The sequence below is a fragment of the Homarus americanus genome, unplaced genomic scaffold (genome assembly GCF_018991925.1).
Source record: "Homarus americanus isolate GMGI-L3 unplaced genomic scaffold, GMGI_Hamer_2.0 scaffold39675, whole genome shotgun sequence".
NCBI classification, from domain to species: domain Eukaryota; kingdom Metazoa; phylum Arthropoda; class Malacostraca; order Decapoda; family Nephropidae; genus Homarus; species Homarus americanus.
This window is the reverse complement of record NW_024736071.1, coordinates 18,275,110-18,299,982: the sequence shown is the minus strand read 5'-3', so window position 1 is coordinate 18,299,982 and position 24,873 is coordinate 18,275,110. Positions and strand designations below refer to the sequence as shown.

General features: G+C 37.4%; 1 protein-coding gene across 3 annotated transcripts in view; it reads right to left on the bottom strand.

The window, feature by feature from the left end:
• The window catches only part of LOC121871863 (cyclic nucleotide-gated cation channel beta-3-like), a 43,267-nt gene that overhangs the window by 7,135 nt on the left and 11,259 nt on the right, over positions 1–24,873 (bottom strand). For 2 of the 3 annotated variants that reach the window (XM_042374431.1, XM_042374429.1), the window contains exons 7-17: positions 24,189–24,451; positions 23,450–23,536; positions 20,532–20,719; positions 19,864–20,005; positions 18,291–18,450; positions 16,253–16,434; positions 11,335–11,498; positions 10,596–10,697; positions 10,199–10,310; positions 3,011–3,198; positions 91–193 (exon numbers count right to left, since the gene is read on the bottom strand). In XM_042374431.1, coding sequence (XP_042230365.1) covers positions 91–193; positions 3,011–3,198; positions 10,199–10,310; positions 10,596–10,697; positions 11,335–11,498; positions 16,253–16,434; positions 18,291–18,450; positions 19,864–20,005; positions 20,532–20,719; positions 23,450–23,536; positions 24,189–24,451 — 1,691 coding nt within the window. The remainder of the gene's footprint in view (positions 1–90; positions 194–3,010; positions 3,199–10,198; positions 10,311–10,595; positions 10,698–11,334; positions 11,499–16,252; positions 16,435–18,290; positions 18,451–19,863; positions 20,006–20,531; positions 20,720–23,449; positions 23,537–24,188; positions 24,452–24,873) is intronic. The other variant, XM_042374430.1, reaches the window with a different exon arrangement.

Sequence of the window (24,873 nt, the reverse complement as noted above, 5' to 3'; positions counted from 1 at the left end):
TTATGACCACTAATTTCAGGATACAGCCCAAAAATTAAGACCATCACGTTTGATAACTTTTATAAGTTGATAGATTCACTGGATACTGACCTCTTCTTCCTCCTCCTCCTCTGGTAAACTCTCTGACATACTGGTTTTGGGTATGTTGCCCACCCTTGGACGACCACTGCTGCATGGCACCTCCAAAGATGACCTGAAATGTGGGTAGAGGATGACATGTGGTGCCATTTACTGTGCCTAAAGATCAACTATTATCAGCAGTGAAATGTCCAATGCTCATTATATTACATCTACTGTAAAAAATACAAAATTTGTGCTTTGTGATGTATGTGTGATTTACAGTTACCATTTTGACGTGCAATGAGGTAAAATATTTCTTTAGCCTATAACTACAGTATACTGTACTACATGACCTTTAGCACCCACAACTAATAAGTAAACTGCTTAATGTGGCAATACCTGGCCTAAAATAAAATATTGTTTGGCATATACAAGTACTGTATCCCAGAAAATTAAAATTACAATAAAAGAAATATATTCATCTAAATGTAATGTATATGTTGCAGAGGGTATGATATTGTAAGTATTATTAAAATATATAATGAAAAAATAGTTAGTGCACATTCTACTACCTATTCCTACATAACCAATATTCTCCTCATGTGTACAATTTGGAATGAAGTTTTTGCTATGTTTTATCACAATAAAATGAATAAGTTTTAAATATAATTACTATACTTCTTCTTATCCCCATTTAAAGTTGAGGGCCTTTTTCAGTACTGAGCTCCTGCTAGTTTTATCTTCTTCCTCAGACCCTCTCTATCCTTTGCCATTACCTTCCAGTTCTCTTATTCATAGCCAAGTTTTCTTGAACCCTTCCTAATATAATCCTCCCATCTCAATATAGGCGTACAGCACCCTCCCCTCCACCTCCTCCCCCCTTATTTGTCCATTTAACTGCTCTCCTCACTTAGTTCCCCCCTCCAACCACTGCACATGTCTCATCCACTGTAGTCTTTGTTCAATCAGCCATTCTGTTAAAGTCATATCCACTTCAATTTCCCCTTGTGAGACATCAAATGCAGTAGCTCTGACATAAAAAGTGTCTTAATTTTACTAAGGTAAGCTAAAGTCACCATCTAGCCTACAACATGGCCATTACTTAATCTAAAGGGTGATCCAAAAAATAGCCTGGAACCTACCCTGAAACATATCTACTACCAAGACTGCATTAAAGCCTGACATACACATATCAACAAAGCTACAGCATGGCCACTGACAAGACTAGAGCAAGGCCACCAACAAGAATGTACATGGCCACCAAAAAGACAAACATGGCCACCAACAAGACTGGAAATGACCATCAACAAGGCTGAAGCATGCCCACCAAAAAGACTGGAGCAATCCCACAAACATGACTGATGCATGACTGCCAACAAAATTGGAGCAAGGCCACCAACAAGCCCAGAGTATGATTAACAAGACTGGTTACTACCAGCCCTAAAGCATGGTCAACAACAAACCTGAAACACAGCCACTAACAAGCACTTGGATGGGTATGGTCAAAACTAAGCCTGGGAACAGCCAGTTTGGAGCAAGTTTAGTACCAAGCCACAAATATTTCTACCACCAAGTTTGCAGCATATCTACTACAGTTTCAAGCTTAAGGCATATCTACTGCCAAGCTTGTGACACATTACAACTAAACTTAGAACATATCATCTACTAAGCCTGGATTATATCAACTGTCAAGATTGTCACTTCTACTTCTATGCCTGTTACAAATCTACTTCCAAGCCCGAGCTATGAGTATATCTACTGAAAAGCCTGTGATACATCTACTTAAAAGTTGCAAGGCACATCTACAATACCATAGGTCATACAACCCTAAAGGTCAGAATACACTACAGGTCAGAACACTATAGGTCAGTTAACATTAAAGGCCAAACAACACTACAGGTCAGACAGGGTATAAGAAACAAATTGCCAAAGCTAAAGTTTCATAAGAGCCCTGGCACGGTGCATCCCAGAGTGCTAAGTGAGTTGTGCAAGGCACTTGCTGAATCCCTTAAGATCCTGTTCTCTAGATGCCCATATGGGAGGAAGAAACAGCATTAACAAAGACCGAATGTGAAAAGGACCTGGGTGTGTAGGTTGACAACGAACTGAAGTGTTTGGGTCATTGTGAGGAGGTGCTTCAATCAAACCTGGAGTACGAGCTCCACCATACTTCAGGCATAGCACATAATGCCTCAAGGATAGCTACATTATGCCAGAAGCATGGCCTCTATTAATCCAAGTGCAGGTCATCACTTGGAACTTGGAGTCACCATGCCTAAAGCATAGCATCATCATACTTTAAGCAGTGAATCACCATGCATGAAGTATGACACATCATGCCTGGAGTATGATCAGAAAATAGAACCAGTATCCCCAGAGTATAAAACCACCAGGACTAGAAAATGGCACCACCATTCCTGGGATATTCATCCCTATGTTTGAGGCATGGCCACTACCATTCCTGGAGATTGAACATTACCATGCCTGGAACATGAGCATGATATCATCATGCTTGGAGCAAGAATATTAGGCATAAAGCAGGGTATCTACTCACTCTTCTGCATGGTCACCCCCATGGGAAGAGAACAGCCACTATGTACTACGTAAAATGCTTGCAGTATAGCACCACCATGCCCAGAGAAAGGCCACTAATTATGCTAAAGGATGGTTAGTACTTTGCTGAAGCATGGTCATAACAATCTACTGAGTAAGGACTCAACAATGCTCAGACTAAGGCCACTACCATGCTTGTAGCATCAATGTAGAATGATACTACCATGCTACAAACATGGAATTTGCCACTACAATGCTATAATATGGCCACTACCATGCTGAAGGCCACAAAAATGCCAAGAGTAAGGCCACTACCACATCTGGAGCCTTGCTATTACCATGCCTACAGTATAGTCACTACCATGCCTATTGCCTATAGCATGGCAAAGTAAGCAACCTGTTGAGAGCTGTGGCAGACCTCCTACTGGTCCTTGTGGGAACCTCCAGGGACACGGAGGAAGGTGTCCAGGGCCATGCACTGCTGGGCGACACTGTTTCCAGGGAAGGAATATCAATCGTGGAACGGGAGATGGTGCGTGATGACCGACGGATGATGCTGGCTGTGAAGGAGTCTGGACGTACCATCTGTTGGATATGGCACCAAGACAAAAAATTGTAAATGCAATGTGAGATCAAGATAACAGTATCATAAACATATTCTTGATATTATCAAAAAGACTTGGTAACAATTACAAAATAGGTTATGTCCTGCAGTTGGTAGACAGGAGGCCAAAAGAATTTTTGAAAACAGTTTTGCTTTAATGTGGGTAGACCATATTAGATGAAATTAGTGGTGGGTAGTGCAATTAAGTAGGGATGGAGTATTAATGAAAGTGTAGGATTGTGAGAGCTAACCTTTGAAGTCAGTTTATCTAAAGATATGACCACTGAGTTGATGATTAATCTACATTTCTACTTGACTTACAGTAAAATATCTATCATCCAAAAAATCTAATCTATGAAATAATCTATTTCATGAAAGATTTAAGCATTCTAAATGTCTATTTGTCTTCGTGAGAGTTTGAGGAGTAAGTTATATGGTGATTGTAGGAGAATGATGATATACTGAAAGCTTATTTGTAGAATTAATAACACTGAATGCAAGTGAATAATGAAGTTAAGTTAGTGTACGGGTATTTGTAGAAACTAATAATACAGTATAAATAGCCTACAGTGTTGAATAAGTGTTCATAACCCACAATGTTGATGACCTACAATGCTGATGACTAGGGCCCGGATAGTTATGCATTTGCATATTTCATATGCAAATGCATATTTTGGTAAAATATTCATCTGGCAGTATCTCTTTGTTGCCATTGAATGAGCACACGTGGTACTGGGAGGTGAGGTGAGGTGTGGTTAGGTGAAGTGAGGTGAGGTCACGTCGCTTTAATCTGTCGTTTCCACACCTGGTCATGACTCATTGGACTAGTGAGTTAGTCAGTCAGGAGCAGTGCTGCTGTGTGGAGCTACTCTCTTCTGCTGCTCGTGAAAATGCCGACAAAGAAACCAAAATGAAGTGCTGAGATCATATGTAAAGGAATTTGATGCATTTACTACTGATGGAAGTGTACTGTTTTGTAAATATTGTGAAGCACCAGTGACAGCGAGCAAGAAATTTCAAGTCCAACAACACCTTAAAACAAGCAAGCACATCCGACTCGAAGCTGTTAAGTCCAATAGTGCACAAAAGGAGCAACAACTACTTCTTGCATGTTTCAGTAAGTCAGGGCCTGATCGTTCCCAGTTCAACGCAGATTTGTGCAAGGCATTTGTTTCAGCGGATATTCCATTGCATAAACTGAATAACAAGTGCCTAAAGTCATTCCTGGAACAGTATACTGGAAAAAAGGTGCCTGACGAATCAACATTACGTAAGAATGCAACCACAATCTGTAATGTCTGAAAATATGTCAGTCTATAATGTAAATACATGTTCATATATATTTTTTGAAGCACTTTCACATATACATGTTAAATACATTACGTATATTGCTTAATAAACATTAACATTAGTTTATATTAACTATTTTGTTTCCGTATAACCTGCATTCTTGGCTTTATAAGTGGCATTTTTAAGTGCATATAAATGCATATTTCCCCTGTTTTTAGTGCATATTTGCATGCATATTTCACGGTTTTTAGTGCATAACTATCCGGGCCCTACTGATGACCTATTGAGCTGGTCAGCTACACTGTTGATGACCTTCTATTTTGACTGACTTTGAGTGTGATGACTAAGTGTTGACTGACCTACATTACATAATGCAAGACTCTCCTAATCTGTTAATAACACTTTCTTGGCTATTGTTGAAAAGGAAAATTATCTAGGCATTGTGATAGAACAACTAATGAAGGCAATGCATCAAATAGGTGCAGCAGTGTAAAGACCCAACTGAGATTTAGGAATTATAAGGTGTACAGTTGCCTCCATTTATAATAGATACAGTGACTGGCATGTTTTGTGAGATGTGGCAAGAGATCTGAGCCAATGATGTTCTACTAGGTAATATATTAAAACTATAACCATGCAGGAAATGCATGCATTTACGGGTGACTGCTTATTTAGCATCCATAGGTTGGGTATTTCAGGCCATTCTGCTAGTTTTACTAAGTTGTAAACAAACAATGGTGCCACATGTCACAAAACATGCCAACCATAGTACCCTTTATAAATGGAGGCAACTGTACCTTCAGTCACAGAGATAAGAAAATGCTCCATATTTGTAAGCATTTCATACATCCCTATCTGAATTACTGTATACAGGCATGGAACCCTTACCTCCAGAAAGACTTAACATCCTAGGAAAAGATGTAATAGAGCGACTGTGATGATTCCTGAACTATATCATCTTGATTATCCAAGTAAAATGAGGGCTTTAGAACTCACAACTCTTCAGACAAGACATAATATGGCACATCACATAGACACATAAATCTTGAAAAGGATGGAAAATGTAAACCTAAGTCACATTTTCATGGTGCCAAGCTCCACCAACATGAGAGGATAAAACATCAAGCTCATCAAGATATCATGCAGGATAAATAAAATACAGTTTTAGAAGGGGCCGAGATCTGGTTGAGCCTTGATGATTGAGACAAAGCATTGCCGTTTTGTTGTCCGTGGCAAACAGGATCGTCATATTTTTAAATTTGGGTTTGCCGACAAAAAGAAAAGGACTACTGCTAATTCTTTTATACTTATGTGTTTGTCCCAAAGGGAGTTGCTCCACTTCCCTTGACTGAAATCCCCATTTGAGGAATGGTATCCCCATCCTATTTCGGACGCATCCGTACAAACGACCAAATCTGTTTGAGGCGGAACCCAGGGAGAGGAATCGATTAGATTGTCCAAATTTGTCCACCATGACAGATGATTCTTGATCTGAATAGGGAGAGAAGAAGCAATATTTCTGCTTCTGTGAAGCAACTTTGAGCCCAGATGATTTAATTGCTTCTTCCTTAACTTTCCCAAAGGAACCACTATTGTGGCAAAATTCAACAGACCCAGTAGTTTTTCCCAATTGTGCCACGAAACCTCGTGCTTTACACAAAAGGCTTCTACTAACATATCACCTCACACCCCCCCCCCCCCCCATCTTCCCAACCAGTAAACAGGCCATTTCACATCCCTTAATTTTAGCTGTGTTGATTTATGAGTGTTTCTTTTTAACATAATACTGTACTACAAAAAACAATGTTTTGTTTATTCTAGGAGATGGGCTGAGGTGCATCTGGGTAGACTGTCAGTCTTTTAATTATTTTGTGTTTCTCTCAAGTACCAAACTAATTTATTCCATTGAAACAACACTTCGATTTAGTGCGAATTCGTTTAAAGCGACCTCTCTTGGAACGTATCTCGCATTATATCGACGTTCTACTGTACAGTATACAGGTGCTCCCCGACTTACGACGGGGTTAAGGACTCAAGTCCAGGTCGTAAGTCGGAATGGTAGTAAGTCCGACATAGAATAAAAAATAAAAAAATCTACAATGAAATACAGTACTGTACAGTAAAAGTAATAAATAATGAGGAATGGATACAGTACAGTGAAAGTAATAAATAATGAGGAATGGATACAGTGTGACTGAGCACTTACCTTTAATGTACAGTAGTCAGCTGAATGCACACGGGGCCCCATAATTTTCTATTTACAGGTGTACATGGAGACTATATTAATTGGATGAAGCAGAGGAGGAGACAGGGTTGGGTGGGTCATCAGTGTCACTTTCTTCAGACAGGTTTATGTACTGTGGAAACTTGCTGGTTGAAGGTATTGGATCATCTTGAGGGAGTGAAGAGGCAGCACTGCTGGGGAGTGAAGAGACAGCACTGGGGGACTTCTTAAAATAAATGTCCAATTTAGACTGCACAGTTTGCTTTTTCTTTTTGTTATAAATTTCTCTGTAGCAAGCAAGTGCATCTTGGATCATTCTGTCAACTTTGGCAAAACGCTCATAATTTTGATCCATGCCATCAAACATTTGCATCCCTTTATTAATTGTAGCAAATGCCTCTGCCATTTGCTTCACTGAAAACTTTTTGGGGGGTGCAGGTCCTTCTTCTACATTTAGACTGGCTTCTTCCTCTGCAGCTTTGTGTGCTTCCAGTTCGATGAGATCTTCGTTACTGAGCTCTTCTGCTACGCTTTCAACCAACTGTTCAACATCTTCATTATCAATTTCTAACTGAAGCTGTTTACCTAACTCCACTATCTTGTTACTAATATCCAAAATAACTTCATTTTCATTAAATCCTCTAAAACTGTTCACATATCTTTTCAGGACTTTCTTCCATATTCCATTCATGCAATGTTTTGTACCTGATCCCATGCTGCACTAATGTTCTTTATACATGACAAAACGTTGTACACCTTCCAAAACTCTCTGAGCGTTTTCTCACCTTCAGTAGCAGCAACAGCCTGAGCGAAGGTCGTACGTAAATAATACACTTTAAAGGCAGCAACAGCACCTTGATCCATGGGTTGGATGACAGAGGCAGTGTTAGGTGGAATGTACACTACCTTAACATCAGATTGCATGTCGTCCAGGTGTGGTGGGTGTCCCAGAGCATTATCCAAAATCTTGAATGGAATACGTTGTTGCAGACAATACTCCTTGGCTCGAGGAATGAAACAAGTCATGAACCAATCCTCAAACAGTACAGTGGTCATCCAGGCTTTCTTGTTACTGCGATAAAACACTGGCAGTGTGTGCTTGCTGACATGTTTAAAAGCCCTGGGGTTCTCTGAATGATAGATCATGAAGGGCTTTAGCTTGAAACCAGCAACATTCCCCCCCAACAGAAATGTAATTCTGTCCTTGAATGCCTTGAATCCTGGCATTGTTTTTGCCTCTTTGTGGATGTATGTCCGCTCAGGCATGCGCTTCCACAATAATCCGGTCTCATCCACATTGAATATTTGCTCAGGCAAATAATTTCCTTCCACAATCACATCATCTAACTCCTCCTTAAAAGCTTCGGCAGCACCAACATCAGCACTAGCTGCCTCTCCACTCACCTTAACATTATGTAAGCTGTAGCGTTTTTTAAATCTGTTAAACCACCCATGACTTTCTGTAAAGGTTTGCTCACATTCATCTCCTGCCTACTCCTTCAGGCTTTGGAACAGGCTTCTTGCTTTAGCCTGTAAGGTTAGAAGGCTTAAGGGTACACGCTTCTGTATTTGGTCTTCTATCCATATCACCAATAATTTTTCCATATCGTGAATAGGACCTTGTCTTTTCTTCGAAATTATAGTTCCCTTTATAGGTGTTGTTCCTTTCACTACATCACGAATACGTTCCTTGTCCTTCAGAATAGTGGATATGGTTGAGTGCGAGAAACCTAGGTCGCGTGAGATTGTTGCTACAGTTTTACCATTCTCATATTGCATTATTATCTTCATTTTCATCTCAAAAGTATTGCCAGTCTCCTTTTCTTCTGAGCATCACCAGCATTCTCACTTGTACACTTTCCAGTCATTATTAAGTCAATTAATACGATAATAACGTAATGTACACAGCGCGATCAGTATAGGATACGATAGCCAAACACCAACTAAGCGCTGTACTGAGTGTAACCACGCGGTGACCCAAGCCACGCTCTCGCCCGGGACAGAAACGTTTCGGTATAGAAAATGCGCGCATCATTTGAAATTTTTTTGGGTCACGACTGCGGGGGTCGTATGTGTGGACGGTCGTACGGTCAGAGAAGGTGGTAAGTGCGGATTGACGTGAGTTGAGTCAGTCGTAAGTCGGGGACTACCTGTAGTCTCGATTCACGCGGATTTGGTTTACGCGTTTGGTCATTTACGCGGCACCTTGCCAGACCGACAATTTTTATTTACGCGGTTCATTCCATCATTTACGCGGGAAGTGGCGCGGGCAGAGTGCGCACAAGGTCGCCCAGTCAACAAAACATTACCGAGTTCTTCACCCGCCACCCACCACAGCCAGCCCAAGTCAGTGACAGTGATAGTGAGGGTATGGACTTTGAGGGGTTTCACAAAGAGGCCCTGCAAGCCTCTGTGGTGGATAGTGATACAGGTGAGGGCCAATAATCTGCCCTCTGCCTCAGAACCAACCACAATCCCCATGTACCCAGCCATCTCTTCTACTAATTAAGTGTTAAAAAACCTAATATTATTGATATTTCTCTTAAATATTAATTGTGTGTGCATACCATCATAAAATTAAGATGTTATTTTTACTACAACGTACTATTGTGTCGTAAAAAGTGTAGTTTGGGGGTCGGCCCAGTCTCTATTTCAATTAATCCCATATGTTCTGTTATTTCGTTTACGCGTTTCTTGTTTTACGAGGACCTCCATGGGTTCAATTGACAGCGTAAATGAAGACTATACTGTACTGGATTGATTGATCTACAATGTTTTCAGACCTTGAGTGCTGGCTAGCCTGCAGTGCATTACTGATTGACCTACACTGTTGACTGGCCATATTTACAGTACAAAGTTTGGCATGGTGACAGAAAGGAACATTACAGTTCATTGTACAGTACTGTATATATAAAAACAAAAGTACAGTATCAAATATCTAATACTGTACACATATATGATATGAGTTCTCTTTATAGTATATTCTTTACAATCTAAGTACAATACTGTATAATGGCAGGTTTTTATAACAATAACTTTATTACACAGTATAATTTATGTTTAAATATAAAAAAATGGTAAACAAACTGTTTACAATTGGTCCAACTTATTCAATTATTGTACAGTTATCTGGCCAAGTTCAGTGGCATTTAATTTTGAATGTGCTATTGCTGGTAGGTGGCAGCACATCTCACAATTCATTTCCCATTTTCTAAGAGAGAAAATGGGGGAACATCATATTTAAGTGAAAACTTTTTGAGGGATTATGAAGAAATGGAAAATATGCACATATAGGGTTATCACTTGTTTTTGCATATTTGTGAATTGAGCAGCTAAAGGGTTAATGTTGACTGACTTGCAATGGTGGTTGACACACCTTGTGTTGTAATACCTAGACCAAATGATTTATCACTTCTGACTGATCTACTCTCATGTTCACTTCACATTAGCATGTGCTGTTGACTGACCTGGAGCACGGTGTGCAGCAACTTAGGTGTTGTTTCCCTGGACTTAATAATAATGTTCTCATCAGGGGTCAGTTCCATCTTCTCTCGTGCCTGGTTCTGCTTGATAAGTCGCCTGGCAAAATTAAAATATATATAAAAATTTCCCAAATTAACATCAATGAAAGAGTTAAGAACAAAGACAATGCAGAATATTGATACATATTAATGACACTTTAAATAATAAAGTTATCAGTGTACAACATTTATATATCAATCATCAAGGTTAACCCACAAATGTGTGGAAAATGGCCAAAAAACATTGATGAAGAAAAAGATAAGTCCTAGTAAGAGTCAAGATTGACCTATTATATGATCTCTATTATTTATGAATTAAATGCATTGAGTGAGAAAATTTTACTTGGCTTTCTTCTGGAGTATTTCCTGTGCTTCAGGGTAGTCTTTGATGGTCGCCTGCAGGTCAGCCTTGCTCAACACAAAGAGGCTACTGAAACCACGAGATCTGTGAAAAAAGACAAGCCAGCTTCCTACACATTCTTAGCTGTGATATGTTCTTGAAATCACTTTCAATACACCTTCCTACACATTCTTAGCTGTGATATGTTCTTGAAATCACTTTCAATACACAGTCTTCTTTTTGATAGTCACTCTTTCATTTATGCCAAACCTGATTTTCATTTCATTTCCCAGGATAAATTTCCTCCATCTAGCTAATTTGCTTAATCATTAATCTTGTAACATCAATTGAAATACTGCACCATCATTTCTTGATAATTAAAATGCTCTTTATTATTTATACTTTATATGTGGTAAGTTATGACAGTGTGGAAGCCGTCACAAACATATGCAATACAGTAGGTGCATTTCGTTTCAGTGACAGCATTTTTTTTTAAATAATACAGTACAGAACTTTTCACTTTCCCAGCTTCTCACAAGATGGTTACCATAGCATCAGTCACCCAGCACTGAAGGTCACAGATGCTTCCACTTATTCTACCTATATTCTCCTCATTTTTATCATGTGTAAGGATATCTAAATGCTTAGCAGCCACTTCTCTTTCCAGTTTAAGTGAGAAAAAGAAGAGAAAGACATCTAATTAAAGACATCTCCTGATATCCTTCAATCTCATTTAACTTACCTTACATTAGCAGTGCGCCTATTGCCCCCAGCAAGAGCCAGAAGAGATATCTCCCCAAAGACACTTCCCTCACCGAGCGTCGCCAGTACCACATCACCTCGCTCTCCACCCATCACCAGCACTTGCCCGGCCTGCACAATGTACATCTCCTTTCCCACCTCTCCCTGCGAAGATCATGACACTAGTGAATGATATTTCTTTCTCTCCTTCTCTCTCTCTCTCACACACACATACACGCACACTCTGTATATATAGGGACTCCTCGCTTACCGGTAATGTTGAGGCTCCATTTCTGAAAACTGAAATATTAATCAAAATGAAGCTACTGGGTAATCAAAACTGAAAATTCCTGGAGCCTATGAATATAAATAGGGGTTACCAGTATGTACAAGGGGTGTTTTTGATTCCTAGTAAAGGTGATTTCTGGTACGGGTATATTTCTTTCATAATTGCTACTATTTTGTTTTCAGAAATGAAACAAAAGTTATATTCAATCAAGTAAATACTGTACAGGTAATCCTCATTTATAGCAAGGGTTCCATTCCTGAAAATCTTCACGATGTGTAAAGCTACTTTTCCCCAAAAGAAACAAGGAGAGCTCCATCCCTGGCCAGGGAGTACTTGGGGGTACTTGGGTTGATTTTTAATGCAACAAACATTTAAAAATCAGTAAAAATTACAAAATATACTGGGTATTAAAAATAAATGCCGTATATATATATATATATATATATATATATATATATATATATATATATATATATATATATATATATATATATATATATATATATATATATATATATATATATATATATATATATATATATATACAGCTAGACCCCGACTTACGACGGGGTTAGGGACCCAAATCCAGGTCGTAAGTCCGAATGGTCGTAAGTCCGACATAGATAAAAAAAAATAAAAAAAATTTAATAAAAAATCTACAATGAAATACAGTACAGTAAAAGTAATAAATAATGAGGAATGGATACAGTACAGTGAAAGTAATAAATAATGAGGAATGGATACAGTGTGACTGAGCACTTACCTTTAATGTAGTCAGCTGAATGCACATGGGGCCCCCATAATTTTCTAATTATACATGGAGACTACATTAACTGGAAACGTTTCGGTATAGAAAATGCGTGTGTCATTTGAAAAAATAAAAAAATAAAATGCAAAAATAAAATGCAAAAAAAAAATGGTCACAACTGCAGCGGTCGTAAGTCCCAACGGTCGTAAGTCGAAGCAGTCGTAAGTCGGGGTCTAGCTGTATATATATATATATATATATATATATATATATATATATATATATATATATATATATATATATATATATATATATATATATATATATATATATATATATATATATATATATATATATATGTATGTATGTATGTATGTATGTATGTATGTATGTATGTATATATGTATGTATGTATGTATGTATGTGTATATGTATGTATATATATATATATATATATATATATATATATATATATATATATATATATATATATATATATATATATATATATATATATATATATATATATATATATATATATATATATATATATATATATATATATAAATAATTTCGCACAAAAGTATGGGTGGAAGGTGAGATCGACTTCGAACGACACGTATACACTGTGATATGTTGGGAAGGTTGGTAAGTGTATCCTCCCCCCCCCACTACGTGTTGCCATATGGCTGACAATCAGTGTGTTTGTTTGCTCTTTTCGGATTGTTGCTTTGTGTCGACTGAATGATGAGGAGGGTTCGGTCTCGGTGAACGTAGGTATAAAACAGAGGCAATATGAAGCAGTAGAGATTTACACATGCCAGAAGACATGGAAACCTCAGAGGGAACACGAGGAGCTATTATTGCCCTTCATAACGAAGGGTTTGGCGTCACAGATATTAGCCAGCGGGTTGGTGTCCACAGGAACACCGCTGCACGATGGATTCATTCGATGGATTCATTCGGCGATACCTCGAAACTGGTGCTACAGACAACAGGTCTCAGAGCGGCCGTCCACGCTACACCACCCCTCAGAACGACCAGGTTGAGTTGTTTATTTGGTAGCATAAATTAATGTGGCAATATTCACAAGTATCCCAAATAATTTTGTTAACAGGGAGCTCCTCATATTTCATACTGTCTATTTATCACTTCCCGACCTTATTTATAACGGTTTGTTTCATTTGACCAGGGCTGCCAACATACGGCTGGAACAACTCGCCTTTCCCAAGACCTATCCTCACTGGTCTCAAATTGTTCACACTACAGTATGCACCGATACTTTTTGTTGCGAGTGTACATACCACGATTGATATTATACAGTAGTACTGTACAGTATAATGTAATATAAGCATTAATAAAAGCATGAGACTACATCAATCTAATAAAGCAAAAACAAATGTTTTGCAATAAAATAAGATATAAGCTGCATTCATGACTGTGCATAATTTGGGATAACTGAGAATTGCAGTTGCCAGATACATACAGCAGATATGAATCTACATCTGAATGGTCCAGCTCTCATGTGAGTGTTCTCTGGCCATATATGTATCTTAGAAATGATATACCAGTAGTACAGTATAGTAACAATTCTATTCTTTTACTTTGAAGTAACTGGACAAGATTGGAAACAAAGTGAACAGTATGAAACACTAAACCAACACCCATAATAATCATATTACCCTAGTAATACATTGACTCCCATTGTGTAATTGAACAAGAGATACATTTCTATGAAAAACAACAACCCAGTGCTAAACTCCTTATGAGTTATTGTGTCATCGTAAATTCTCACTGCTTTGTTTTCATGACATGAACAATGTGATCAAAGATGCTTGAAATATGACGATACAGGTTCAAACACCCAGCCAGGTATGTTCTGTATTCTTTGTTTAATATTGATATCATTTTCATTTCAAAATCTCTTAAACAACACAAAAGAGACCTAACTGCATTTAACAGTGCTATAAAGAAAACACAATGTGCTAATTGTAAAAAATAAAAAATAAAAAAATAAAAAAATAAAAATAAAATAAAACGTGAAAAGTATGCAAAAACCAAAGAGAGTCTATGAGGAATTGAAGATTCCAAGGTACTGTAATTTCATTATGGGCTGGCTCAAAATGTTCAAAAACAGTACCTGTACCTAAAAGTAAAGAAAAGTAAAAAGTACCTTAAAGCCATAGGAGAAAAATACGTCAGCACAAAATATTAATCAAGCCAGCCACCAGCTAGTCTCTCAGACATCAGCTGATATTCCACTCACTCTCTCTGGTGCATTGCTGACATTCTTCACACCACCATACATTTCTTCACTTCCAAATTCCATATTTTTCTCTTACAACTCTTTACAGTGATCCCTCGGTTAACGAGCGCCTCGGTTAACAAATTACCTTCCACAAGATTCTTAACTTCGGTTAACTAGCATTCCCTCAATTAACGAATTTCTTACGAGCGCCCCTCAACATGTTTTCGCTTGCACACTAGCTGTCATATTAGTCCGCCAATACAGTAATTGGTTCTAGGGCTTAAATTCCTTACTATTTAAGTAAATATCAAGAAGTTTGTACTATTCAATAATTTTAAAAGTCTTATATTAAAATTTTTAGTCATTTTAACAATTATTTAACACAATTTAAGTACAGGGAAACTAGTTTTTAGCGTGCCAAATACCCTGTCAACACACCATACAGGCATCAGTCTCTGTCTTTCCAGTGGAGGTAACATCTTGCTTCAGACTCTCTTCAACATAAATGCTTTTTTTCTGTGTTTCCAGTCAAATTATTGGTCATTTTGAAATTTATTTTACATATTGACAATATATAATGTAGTGCAGTGTTGATTTAAAGAAAATAATCTTGAATTACACCAAGTGAGCTAAAATTTTATGGGTGAAATGGTGCCATGGGGTGACTTCTCTTCCACCCCAATGCCTTCTCTTCTCCCTTCTCCTCCACCCCCATTCTAATTCCCATCATCATAATCATCCAGGAGCCTTCTACATACACACCTCAAAGTAAGTGTACTTTACTACCTTTTTTGTTGACTTTAGGCAATTTTCGGTGAGCTGGAACCAATTACCCAAAAACCCATTGAAACAATGGTTTCGGTTAACGAATTTTTCGGTTAACGAGCAACCTTCTGGAACGAATTGTGCTCGTTAACCGAGGGACCACTGTACATTTATTGTGCAGTACATAATTACCATAATTATGAATTATAAGAATATAGAAAATATTTATTTTATATAATTTTCCACACATTACATGAGAGTAAATGAGAACAAATTATACATTCAGGTAACTAAGTGATGAGTCAATTTGTCTTCACATGAGTTTAGAAGTAAGTAGTGGTGATTGTAGGAGAAAGAAGACATACTGAAAGCTTATTTGTAGACCTAATAACATTGCAAGTGATAAGAGAATAATAAAATAAGAAAGTGATATAAGTAGCATACTGGCATTGAAAATAACCACATTACTTTAGCATATGTTTATTATTACTTAGGAATAAATTATGAAAAAAAGACATTTTCTGATTTTTTTTTAATAAATCAAAACATGCAACCCCCCAAAAATTAATTTTAAGTTTTTGTAAACTACCTGTAAACCATTTACCCAAGCATGGTATCCAATTTTAAGTAGTTAAACATAGATTTCCATAGGCACTACAAGACATTTCTAGCCCAGTGTGGCTGGAGTGCAGGGACAGTGACTCTTGTCCTGCAAACATATTTATATAATTTTTTTCAATTTTACCATATATTTTATAATTATCAGTGATTTTTTTAAAACCATTTTTAAATGCAAAACCAGATTTATATACAAAACTTATGACGATAAGAAGAGAGAGCAACAACTTCTGCTGTGCAATTTGAATTACCTTCTTACATACGAAATCCCCAGGAAGATAGAGAACAGGCTGCAGTTTAAGCACTAGATCACGCAGAAGTGCCTTGTCACAGTCCTGGAACAGTTGCACTTTAGACAATATTTGAATATGGACACTGATAGCTATGTCTGTTCGCATCTTCCTTGGGAGTGACTCCAGGCATTTCATCTCATCTGAAAAGGATGATGTTCACGCAATGAGGCTGTGTGAAAAGCAAGTATGACAAATTATATTGCTGTGTTTAATAAGTCATACCCTGTGTCAGCAATGAAATTACTTACTACATACTGTATTTTGTTTTGTATGAACCAAACTGCTTAGAATTCTGAAATATATGATGAGCAGTAATAACCAATGAAGTACAATTGCGGAGTGAATCTTGAGGTTAACTGTGTTCTACAACTAGAAAAACTGAGGAGACGTTTCACTTTGGTGCTTTAAGAGCAGGCCATCCTCTGTTATGATAGTTGTAAAGTTTGGAAAAAAAAATTGGACCAAATATTTGAGAAACATTTTGCAAGTGCCCAAGACTGTACCATGACACTCATAACCACAGATACCTGTATGTTCATAAAAATTCAAATTGTACCCGAGTATATACAGTCAACCCTCGCTTTACGCGGTCCCACATTCCGCGTTTCCACGTTTACGCGGTACCCTGCCGAAACCGGAATGCTCACATTCCGCGGTGCGTGTACCCCTTTACGCGGAGAGCGGCTGGCGAGCCGCGCCATTTTTGGATCCAAACCTCCCGCCATCCGCCATGTTGTGTAAGCGGCGCGAGCAGGGTGCGCACAAGGTCGCCCAGTCATCAAAACATTACCGAGTTCTTCACCCGCCACCCGCCACAGCCAGCCCAAGTCAGTGATAGTGATAATTATAGTGAAGATATGGACTTATATGGACTTTGAGGGGTTTGACAAAGAGGCCCTGCAAGCCTCTGTGGTGGATAGTGATACAATTGATACAAGTGATACAGGTGAGGGCCAATAATCTGCCCTCTGCCTCAGAACCAACCCCCCATCCCCGTGTGCCCAGCTATCTTTTCTACTAATGTAAGTGTTAAACAACCTAATATTATTGATATTTATCTTAATTATTAATTGTGTGTGCATACCATCATAAAATTAAGAAGTTATTTTTACTACAACGTAGGTATTGTGTCTGAAAAAGTGGAGTTTGGGGGTCGGCCCGGTCTCTATTTCAATTAATCCCATATGTTATGTTGTTCACTTTACGCGGGCCGCCGTGGGTTGAATTAACCACGTAAAGTGAGGGTTCTGTACAGTATACTGTACACATACATTTTTTTCACACTGCACAAAGTCATCCATGCCACATACACATATGCCAAGACTAAGGAACCTTAAAAAATCTTCTCTGTGGTACTGAAAGCTTCTAGAATCTAGAACCTTACCAACATCTATTAACACTTTAAAATGAACTAAGCAGATTTGTGAAGTTTCAATCAATGAACTTGTGAATATCTTCTGTACCGGTATATACTGTACAGTATTTGGTTGTAAGATAAAAGGTGTCAGGGAGGTATATACCCTATATTTAAAGAGTTTTCATTCATGAAATGATGTGAGAGGGAAGGGAATTCAACAGATAAGAAGAACATGGAATGAAAATAGCCATCGATGAAGAGTTTGCAATAGGAACTTAAGACACAACTGGGGTGACATGATAAGAGGAAGACATGTATTACAACTGGGATTGATTGGCTGTGTAAACATATTTGAATATTTACAGCAGACTGAAAAGCAATATTGATGTTCCAATAAATTTTCAATTTCTCTAAATTATCATTTCACCACATATCAGCTAACAAACCAATTGGGAAGTCAGTCTATTTTTGTTACAACCTTCATTGTCCAGTGACAGTACAGGAGGAAACCAGAGTGCCTGCCATGTCTGGTAAGGTCACACTGGATAACACCCTTCTCACATCTGTCCTGGGCCTTGAATTGACCCCAGGACACGATATCATGGGACAACTCTGTCAAAGCACACTAGTTGTACTTACTGAGGGTTTTCTGGTTCTGCCAGGTGTACGTGAACCAAAGTCGTACTCGTTCCTGGAGGCTGGCAGGTAAGTTGAGGCGGTGTAGATAGGCCTGAGTCTGGTCCATTACATTCCGGTACTCATTTTGATTATGGGTGGCTGTGGCTACGATGTCCCGGATCTGAAAGTGTATAGGAACTCTAACTTTCTAGGATTTATTACAGTAATATTGGGATAAAGACATATGATAGGAAGTCCTTTGTGTATGGATTTTCACACTTATTGAAATTTTATTTTAGTACCCAGGTTCATTATACTGTACAGCCAAATATTCCACAGTTACAATTTTTTGGGGGGGAAAAGGGTACCTAAATAAATGACCTGCAAGAAAAAAAAGGCATCAATACTTCATTCAAATTAAACTCCTCAACAAATAAACAATAAAGCACCCAAAGTAAAAATTACCCTCAGTACCAGCATTACTATCATCACTGGCCTAGGAGTTTGACATTTAACTGAATCATGATACACTGAGAACTAAACATTCATTGTTCAAACAGGCATTACAGTGTACATCTGATGCTAACAAAGGTTAGAGGTACATAGAGTATATACAGTGTAGGGAGTAGAAACTCCAGTAATGGATGGTCTCAATATCTCTTAGACATCTTAATCCTCATTTTCCTACTACATAATAGATTGCAATACAATCCACAACAAAATTTGGGTTTCCTGTGTATTTCTTCCTTTATTTCCATCCAGCAATTTTTTTACTTCAAACCTTTGTCTACAAGTGAATTCCATTTCAGATAGTTGGAATATTGGATGTGATACATGAGACATTGACAGGAAAAAGGGTGAGTATAAAAAAAAAACTTTTGAGAAAAAAATGCCTTTTTTTTCCTTTCCTGGTCTACAGCTCACAAAGATCTTTATCAATTTTCATTATTTATGTCTTATTTTGTGATTTTTGGGTAATACAGTAATTTAAGAATAAGTATGAGACAAATGCATAAAATTCCATAATATCATTAATAATAATGATAAAGCACACACAAACTATAACATATATTAACCCATGTGTCTGTGATTCTTGGTGTACACTAATTATGGTGTAAAAAGGGTAAAATCCAGGCATAAAATTCACCTCAACACACAATAAGAGGGAGAAGTGGGAACCAAAGGAGTAAGCGTGTCGCCCATTGGCTGAGGGGCCACTTGTGGAGCTAGTGGCATGCTCATTGACTCACTCTCTCACCTTTCCCTCTGTACAAAACTAAATCTATCATGCTATGAAACACACCACGAAACACCCCAACAAAAACCTTTGATACCACAGGGAAGAAAAGCAAAATGCTTGTGTTTTTTAGTCCCATGTGGTAGAGCTTTGATGTGGTTACACGGGACCACAGAAGATTGTTTGTTTCACCATTCTACCTGGCAATGCCTCATTTTATTATAGCACATGGAAATAAACTCTAAAGTGCATATTCTGTAGGTTATTTTGCTTGATGTTATATAATATTTAGAATCTACTAGTACTCTGCAGCATTACCAACCAATTACCACTTAACGGGTACATATTTTAACTTACCTGACCAATAAGCAGAGCAAACACAAACACACCCATCAGCCAAGAACATGTCATGAAAAGGTATTCTCCTTCTTTCTCTGGTTTGGGGTTCTTGCCAATGCTGGTGGCTGTCTTAGTAGCAAAGTAAAAGCACCGAATATATCTGAGAAGATAAGATACTATATAAAAATTCTGGAAATAGTTTTACATCTTCATCAGCATAAATTCACATCTAGAAAAAGATTTAAACACCAAGACATTTTCAATTATGCTAAATGTTAGATCAAAGAACGTCAAAGTAAAGACCTTCTTAATCAGTTGTCAGACAACCACAAAATATACCAAAGCTTTTAATACATGTCAATCTTAGTTGTAACATAACTTATAACTGTAACATCAATTAATGTATGGAGCAAATCCAAAAATACATCAACTAACAGTAAAGATAAATCTTAAACATTAATCAGTTTAAAAATTCAAAACAATAACAGTCAAAGAAAGAACATGATAAGGAATGAAGCCTACAAAAATTCTTCAATTACCTGTATATGAAAAGAAGCACAGCTTAGAATACATTTTAGTCAAAGGTACATGAATGGTGCAGACAATTGCTTTAAAACCTTGTGTCTAAAGTCTGTTAATGCTGAAAAAAACAATCTTTTCAAATTATAAATGGGGTTCAAACTTACGCATTGCCTACACCTTGGAAGACCCATTTGTTGGAACCAATGCCCTCAATCTTGGAGAAGCCATAGTAAGCACAGGTGTTAAGATGGATAAGGAACAGCATGTACAGGACGGTACGAATCACTCGGATGGCATGAGGAGAGGACAGCACAGAGTCTAGACGGTGGAAAAACTCCCAGAATGTGTGGATCTAATGGTTAGACAAAAAAATATATTAGAATTATCATAAATATTAGTATCAAAGTAGCATTAATTGGTTCCTCTGCTTAAGGCCTTTTGAGTCTACTTATACAGTATTTAATTATTTTCAATTTGGGGTACAGTGGAGTTGTAATAATTCAGAGGTTAGGTACAAGAAGTCATTGTGAATTATCAAACTGCAAATTATAGTTTCACCGATTTAAATGGAAATAATTACAGTAGAACCTCATTACTTCAAATTTGGCTATTATAAAAATTTACCAAATTCGAATGTATTTAAAGTTCAAACAGGTTATCTATATTTTGAACCACTTGTCTAAGTTTGATTCGAACCTAACTAAATTTGTGCCAAAATTCCAGCCACGGTGCACCAATCACAGGAGGTCAGTTGGCATTTAAAAATGCCAACTGTTTCCCATCTGTGAGCTAAGTGTTATGTTGCTGGAGCAGGTTCAGATACATTCAGGAGCCAGTGCATTTCCAGTACTTGCCAACAGTGCGTAACTTTTACTTATTTACTTTTATCCTCTTCGCCACTGATCGGCTTGTTAGCCACTTGAGCAGTCTAACTGACCGCCCAAGCAGCTAAAGAGCTGATCAGTGATGATGAGGATAAAAGTAAAAGTTATGAATACCGGTACTTTTCAATTCATAATTTGGGGAAGATATTTGTAATTTTCATACACCCACAAATCTACATACATAATATGCAAAAAATAAAAAAATACACAATTAATTATCAAAATGTATAAAGTTTTAAGTATCTACAGGTTTCCACTGCGAAGCCATGTGATGAGCGTGTGAAAAGGTCAGAAGGTCTGTGACGGAGCACCGTTATTACGGAAGGCAGCAAGACAGCAACCCAGCTGGGCTGCATTACAGTACTAAGGTGAGCGTTGAGGCAGCCAGCATTCCTGAGACTGCAACGCAGTGTGCACAGTGATTTGTATAATTTTTGCTTGTTTTATGCTTTCATTATTGCTATTTATATGTTTTTGTTATTGTTGATTATATGCCTACAATTTAAAGATTTAATGTTACACTGCATAGATAAAGCTACTTTTAGGAGTGAATATGGTGATCTGAACAGAAGCTTTACAGCCAGTTGCCCTGAATTCACAGGAGATGGAGCATGATACATAGTTTCATCATACAATATTTACAGAAGGGACTACAGTACTGATTACAGGTACAGTATTATTCTGCTGTAGTTACCAAAGAACCTATCAAATCTTAACCTAATGTGTATATTTATGGACAAAATATATAAAAATTATTAATTTTTCAATAATCTGGGATTTCAAGAACATAGCTTAAACAAGGTTCAAATACAATCAGGAGCTAGTGCATGTCCAGTACTTGCCAACACTGCGCAATAGAGACGTGACCGATTGCCCAAGTGGCTAACGAGCTGATTAGTGGTGAAGAGGATAAAAGTCTTAATGGAGAATTAATGTAAATTATTTTGCTACTAAGAATGAATTTCATATTTATACAATAGTAAATAATAAAATCTTCTATTTCGAAATATCTGGTATTTCAACCCCCCAAGTTAAAAATAATGAGATTCTACTGTAGTTAGGTTCCAGATGCCAAAACTACACAAAAGCTGTTCCAAAACTGGCTTAATAAACGCTAAACATTGTACATGAAAAATAAAAAAATACATTAACATAGATATTGTCCAAAAAGGAGTTCCACATTATATAAACAACTCTTTCTCTTATCATAATTATCCTCTGGGTGACTCCAATATGCCTAAATTGAGACAGGCAGAATGACACTGGATGGGAGTGCTGGGTTGGCTGGCCGGTCAGCTGCGTGCACTATCTCAACTCCACTGTTCTTTAATTTCTATTTAAGTACCATGAACAATTTTTGGAAATAATATGCTTTTTCTTAATACTGTACTGTACTTCTTTCTGAATATGACATTATTTGATCTACAACTTGGTTGCCCTGGTAATGTACAATACAGTATTTAGGCTTGGCAAGCTCTTGCCAAGTAACTAATCAGTATACAGTTATTTTCCTGCCAAAAGTATGTTGAGTAAGATGCTGCAATTTCACTGCATGGTTGTAAATTTTATTAAGTTTATTAAAATGAAACAAATGTATGATAATCCAGACCAGAATCCAGAACCCAGTCAATCTTTACAAAATGCCACAGGAAGATCATTTAACTCTCTCCTCTCAAACTGTTAACATCCCAGCACAGAAACAGCAGCCAAGCTTTCTACCGCGTGATAGTCTAGTATCTAGCAACAAATTTTTTCAGTACTAAAGATTTTGTATGGAATACAGTATAATAATGGAGTTTCTTGCCAGAACCTTTATACTATACCAGTACGGCATCTGAGAGAGTTGCTGATTTACTGCAGGTTTCATCTTTAGATAAAACTGTGAAGTTGGATGGAAAGGCAATCCAACTAAAAGATTGTCTAAACAAATTTAATTCTATTCTGAGAGCTTGAATCTTGGAAATTTCCCAAACAAAGTTAAGATCTAAAAGAAAACTTGTTTTCATGGGGAAATTTTCAAAAGAAGACTCTGTAACTGGGTCTATGAATGTGAAAAATTTAAAGAATCTTGCCATGCACTCTCCTTAACAATAAAATTTCATCTCACACTGACTCTTGGGTCAGATTGACCTAATACCCTACAAATGTCAGCTGACTGACTTGAATACACTACATACAACAATGAGCAACACACTAACCTTTATAAGCCTGGGTAGCCTGAACACAGAAATGGGTCCAAACTTGAAGTAAAGCAGATCCAGTGGTAGAAGTGATGCCAATTCATACTGTAGGAGACATCAAACACAGATATGTATTTTCCTTACATCGTTGAATGTTTATTTTAATTAGGAGAGAAAACCAATATGAAAGAATCTGGAATGTACTTTAATGGAAATGCTCTCTGTGTAGGCTATCATGATACATTACAGGAAACTGCATATTATTTGATACACAGGTGTATAAGTGATACTGAAGGATGAGACACTGCTTTCCTTCATAATAATGCTATCTATAACATGCTTGCAGAAGTTTGTATCTCACTGAACAAACTTATCCAAAATAGCACTCAAAATAAAAATAGAATACATCAAAAAAATTTCCTCATTAAGTAGAGAGCAACTAGTGAGACCACATCTGTTGCCAAGGTAACTTACGCTTGAACCACTTAAATACAGATATCAGACGTTACTGGTTGTTGTAGAATTTAGTGAATGAGGCATCTGGCTTGAGAGTCATGTACACTAATACTGACACTTTCCTTGATAAGAGAGCAGAGTTTGAAACCTTACTCAAGACACATCAACTCAATGTAAATAGGTGTTGTAGAACTGTTGAAGTTGAAAAATATATCGGGAGGTTAAAATACAGTATAAAGATATTCACCCAAAACCTGTAATTGAGAGTTCATTACAGTACTATACTATATAATAAACTTACCCTGAAGTTAGGGGTCTTCCAGTAATGTCGGCGCATGAGGCTGGGCACGTTGATCCAAAAACCATTATCCAAATACATGACACGTGACTTGAAAACAGCAACATCAAGGACATAAACTAAATCAGCCAGGTAGTCAGCGGCAAGCCAGTATCCAAGGTTGTTGTCCGTCTGATATTCAGTGAATACAGAGCGTAGAGGAATGACCCATGCATTGTACACATACACAATGCACACTACTAGTAGCCACGAGATGTACAACCGGCCTGGTGTGAGATAAAAGAAGATAAAAGACACAAGTATATTTATTCGTAAGGTATATAAAAATCTTCATAATGTAATGATTCTTACTAGACTGAGCAAAGAAATGTCTAACAAATTGTAATTGAGTAAATTCCTAATTTTTTCAAATTAAGATCTCTAGAAGCAATATTGCAATATTTCTATGCTCAAAGTGCTTCTGAAAATAAGCTAGCTAGAGTCATCAAGGCCAAGTTGAGTTGTGTATATGTCTATCAGTCTTGAAAGTTCCTAATAGTCACTACTTGTATGGTACATGAAGGGGAAGGCATATGTATCACACAAAAAACAAACAGCCTCCCACGACTCTCCAACCTCATCCCTTAACGTGTCTAGTGAGTTCTCGAGTTATAATGTATTTATATGCCTTTAGGACAAAATAGATTGA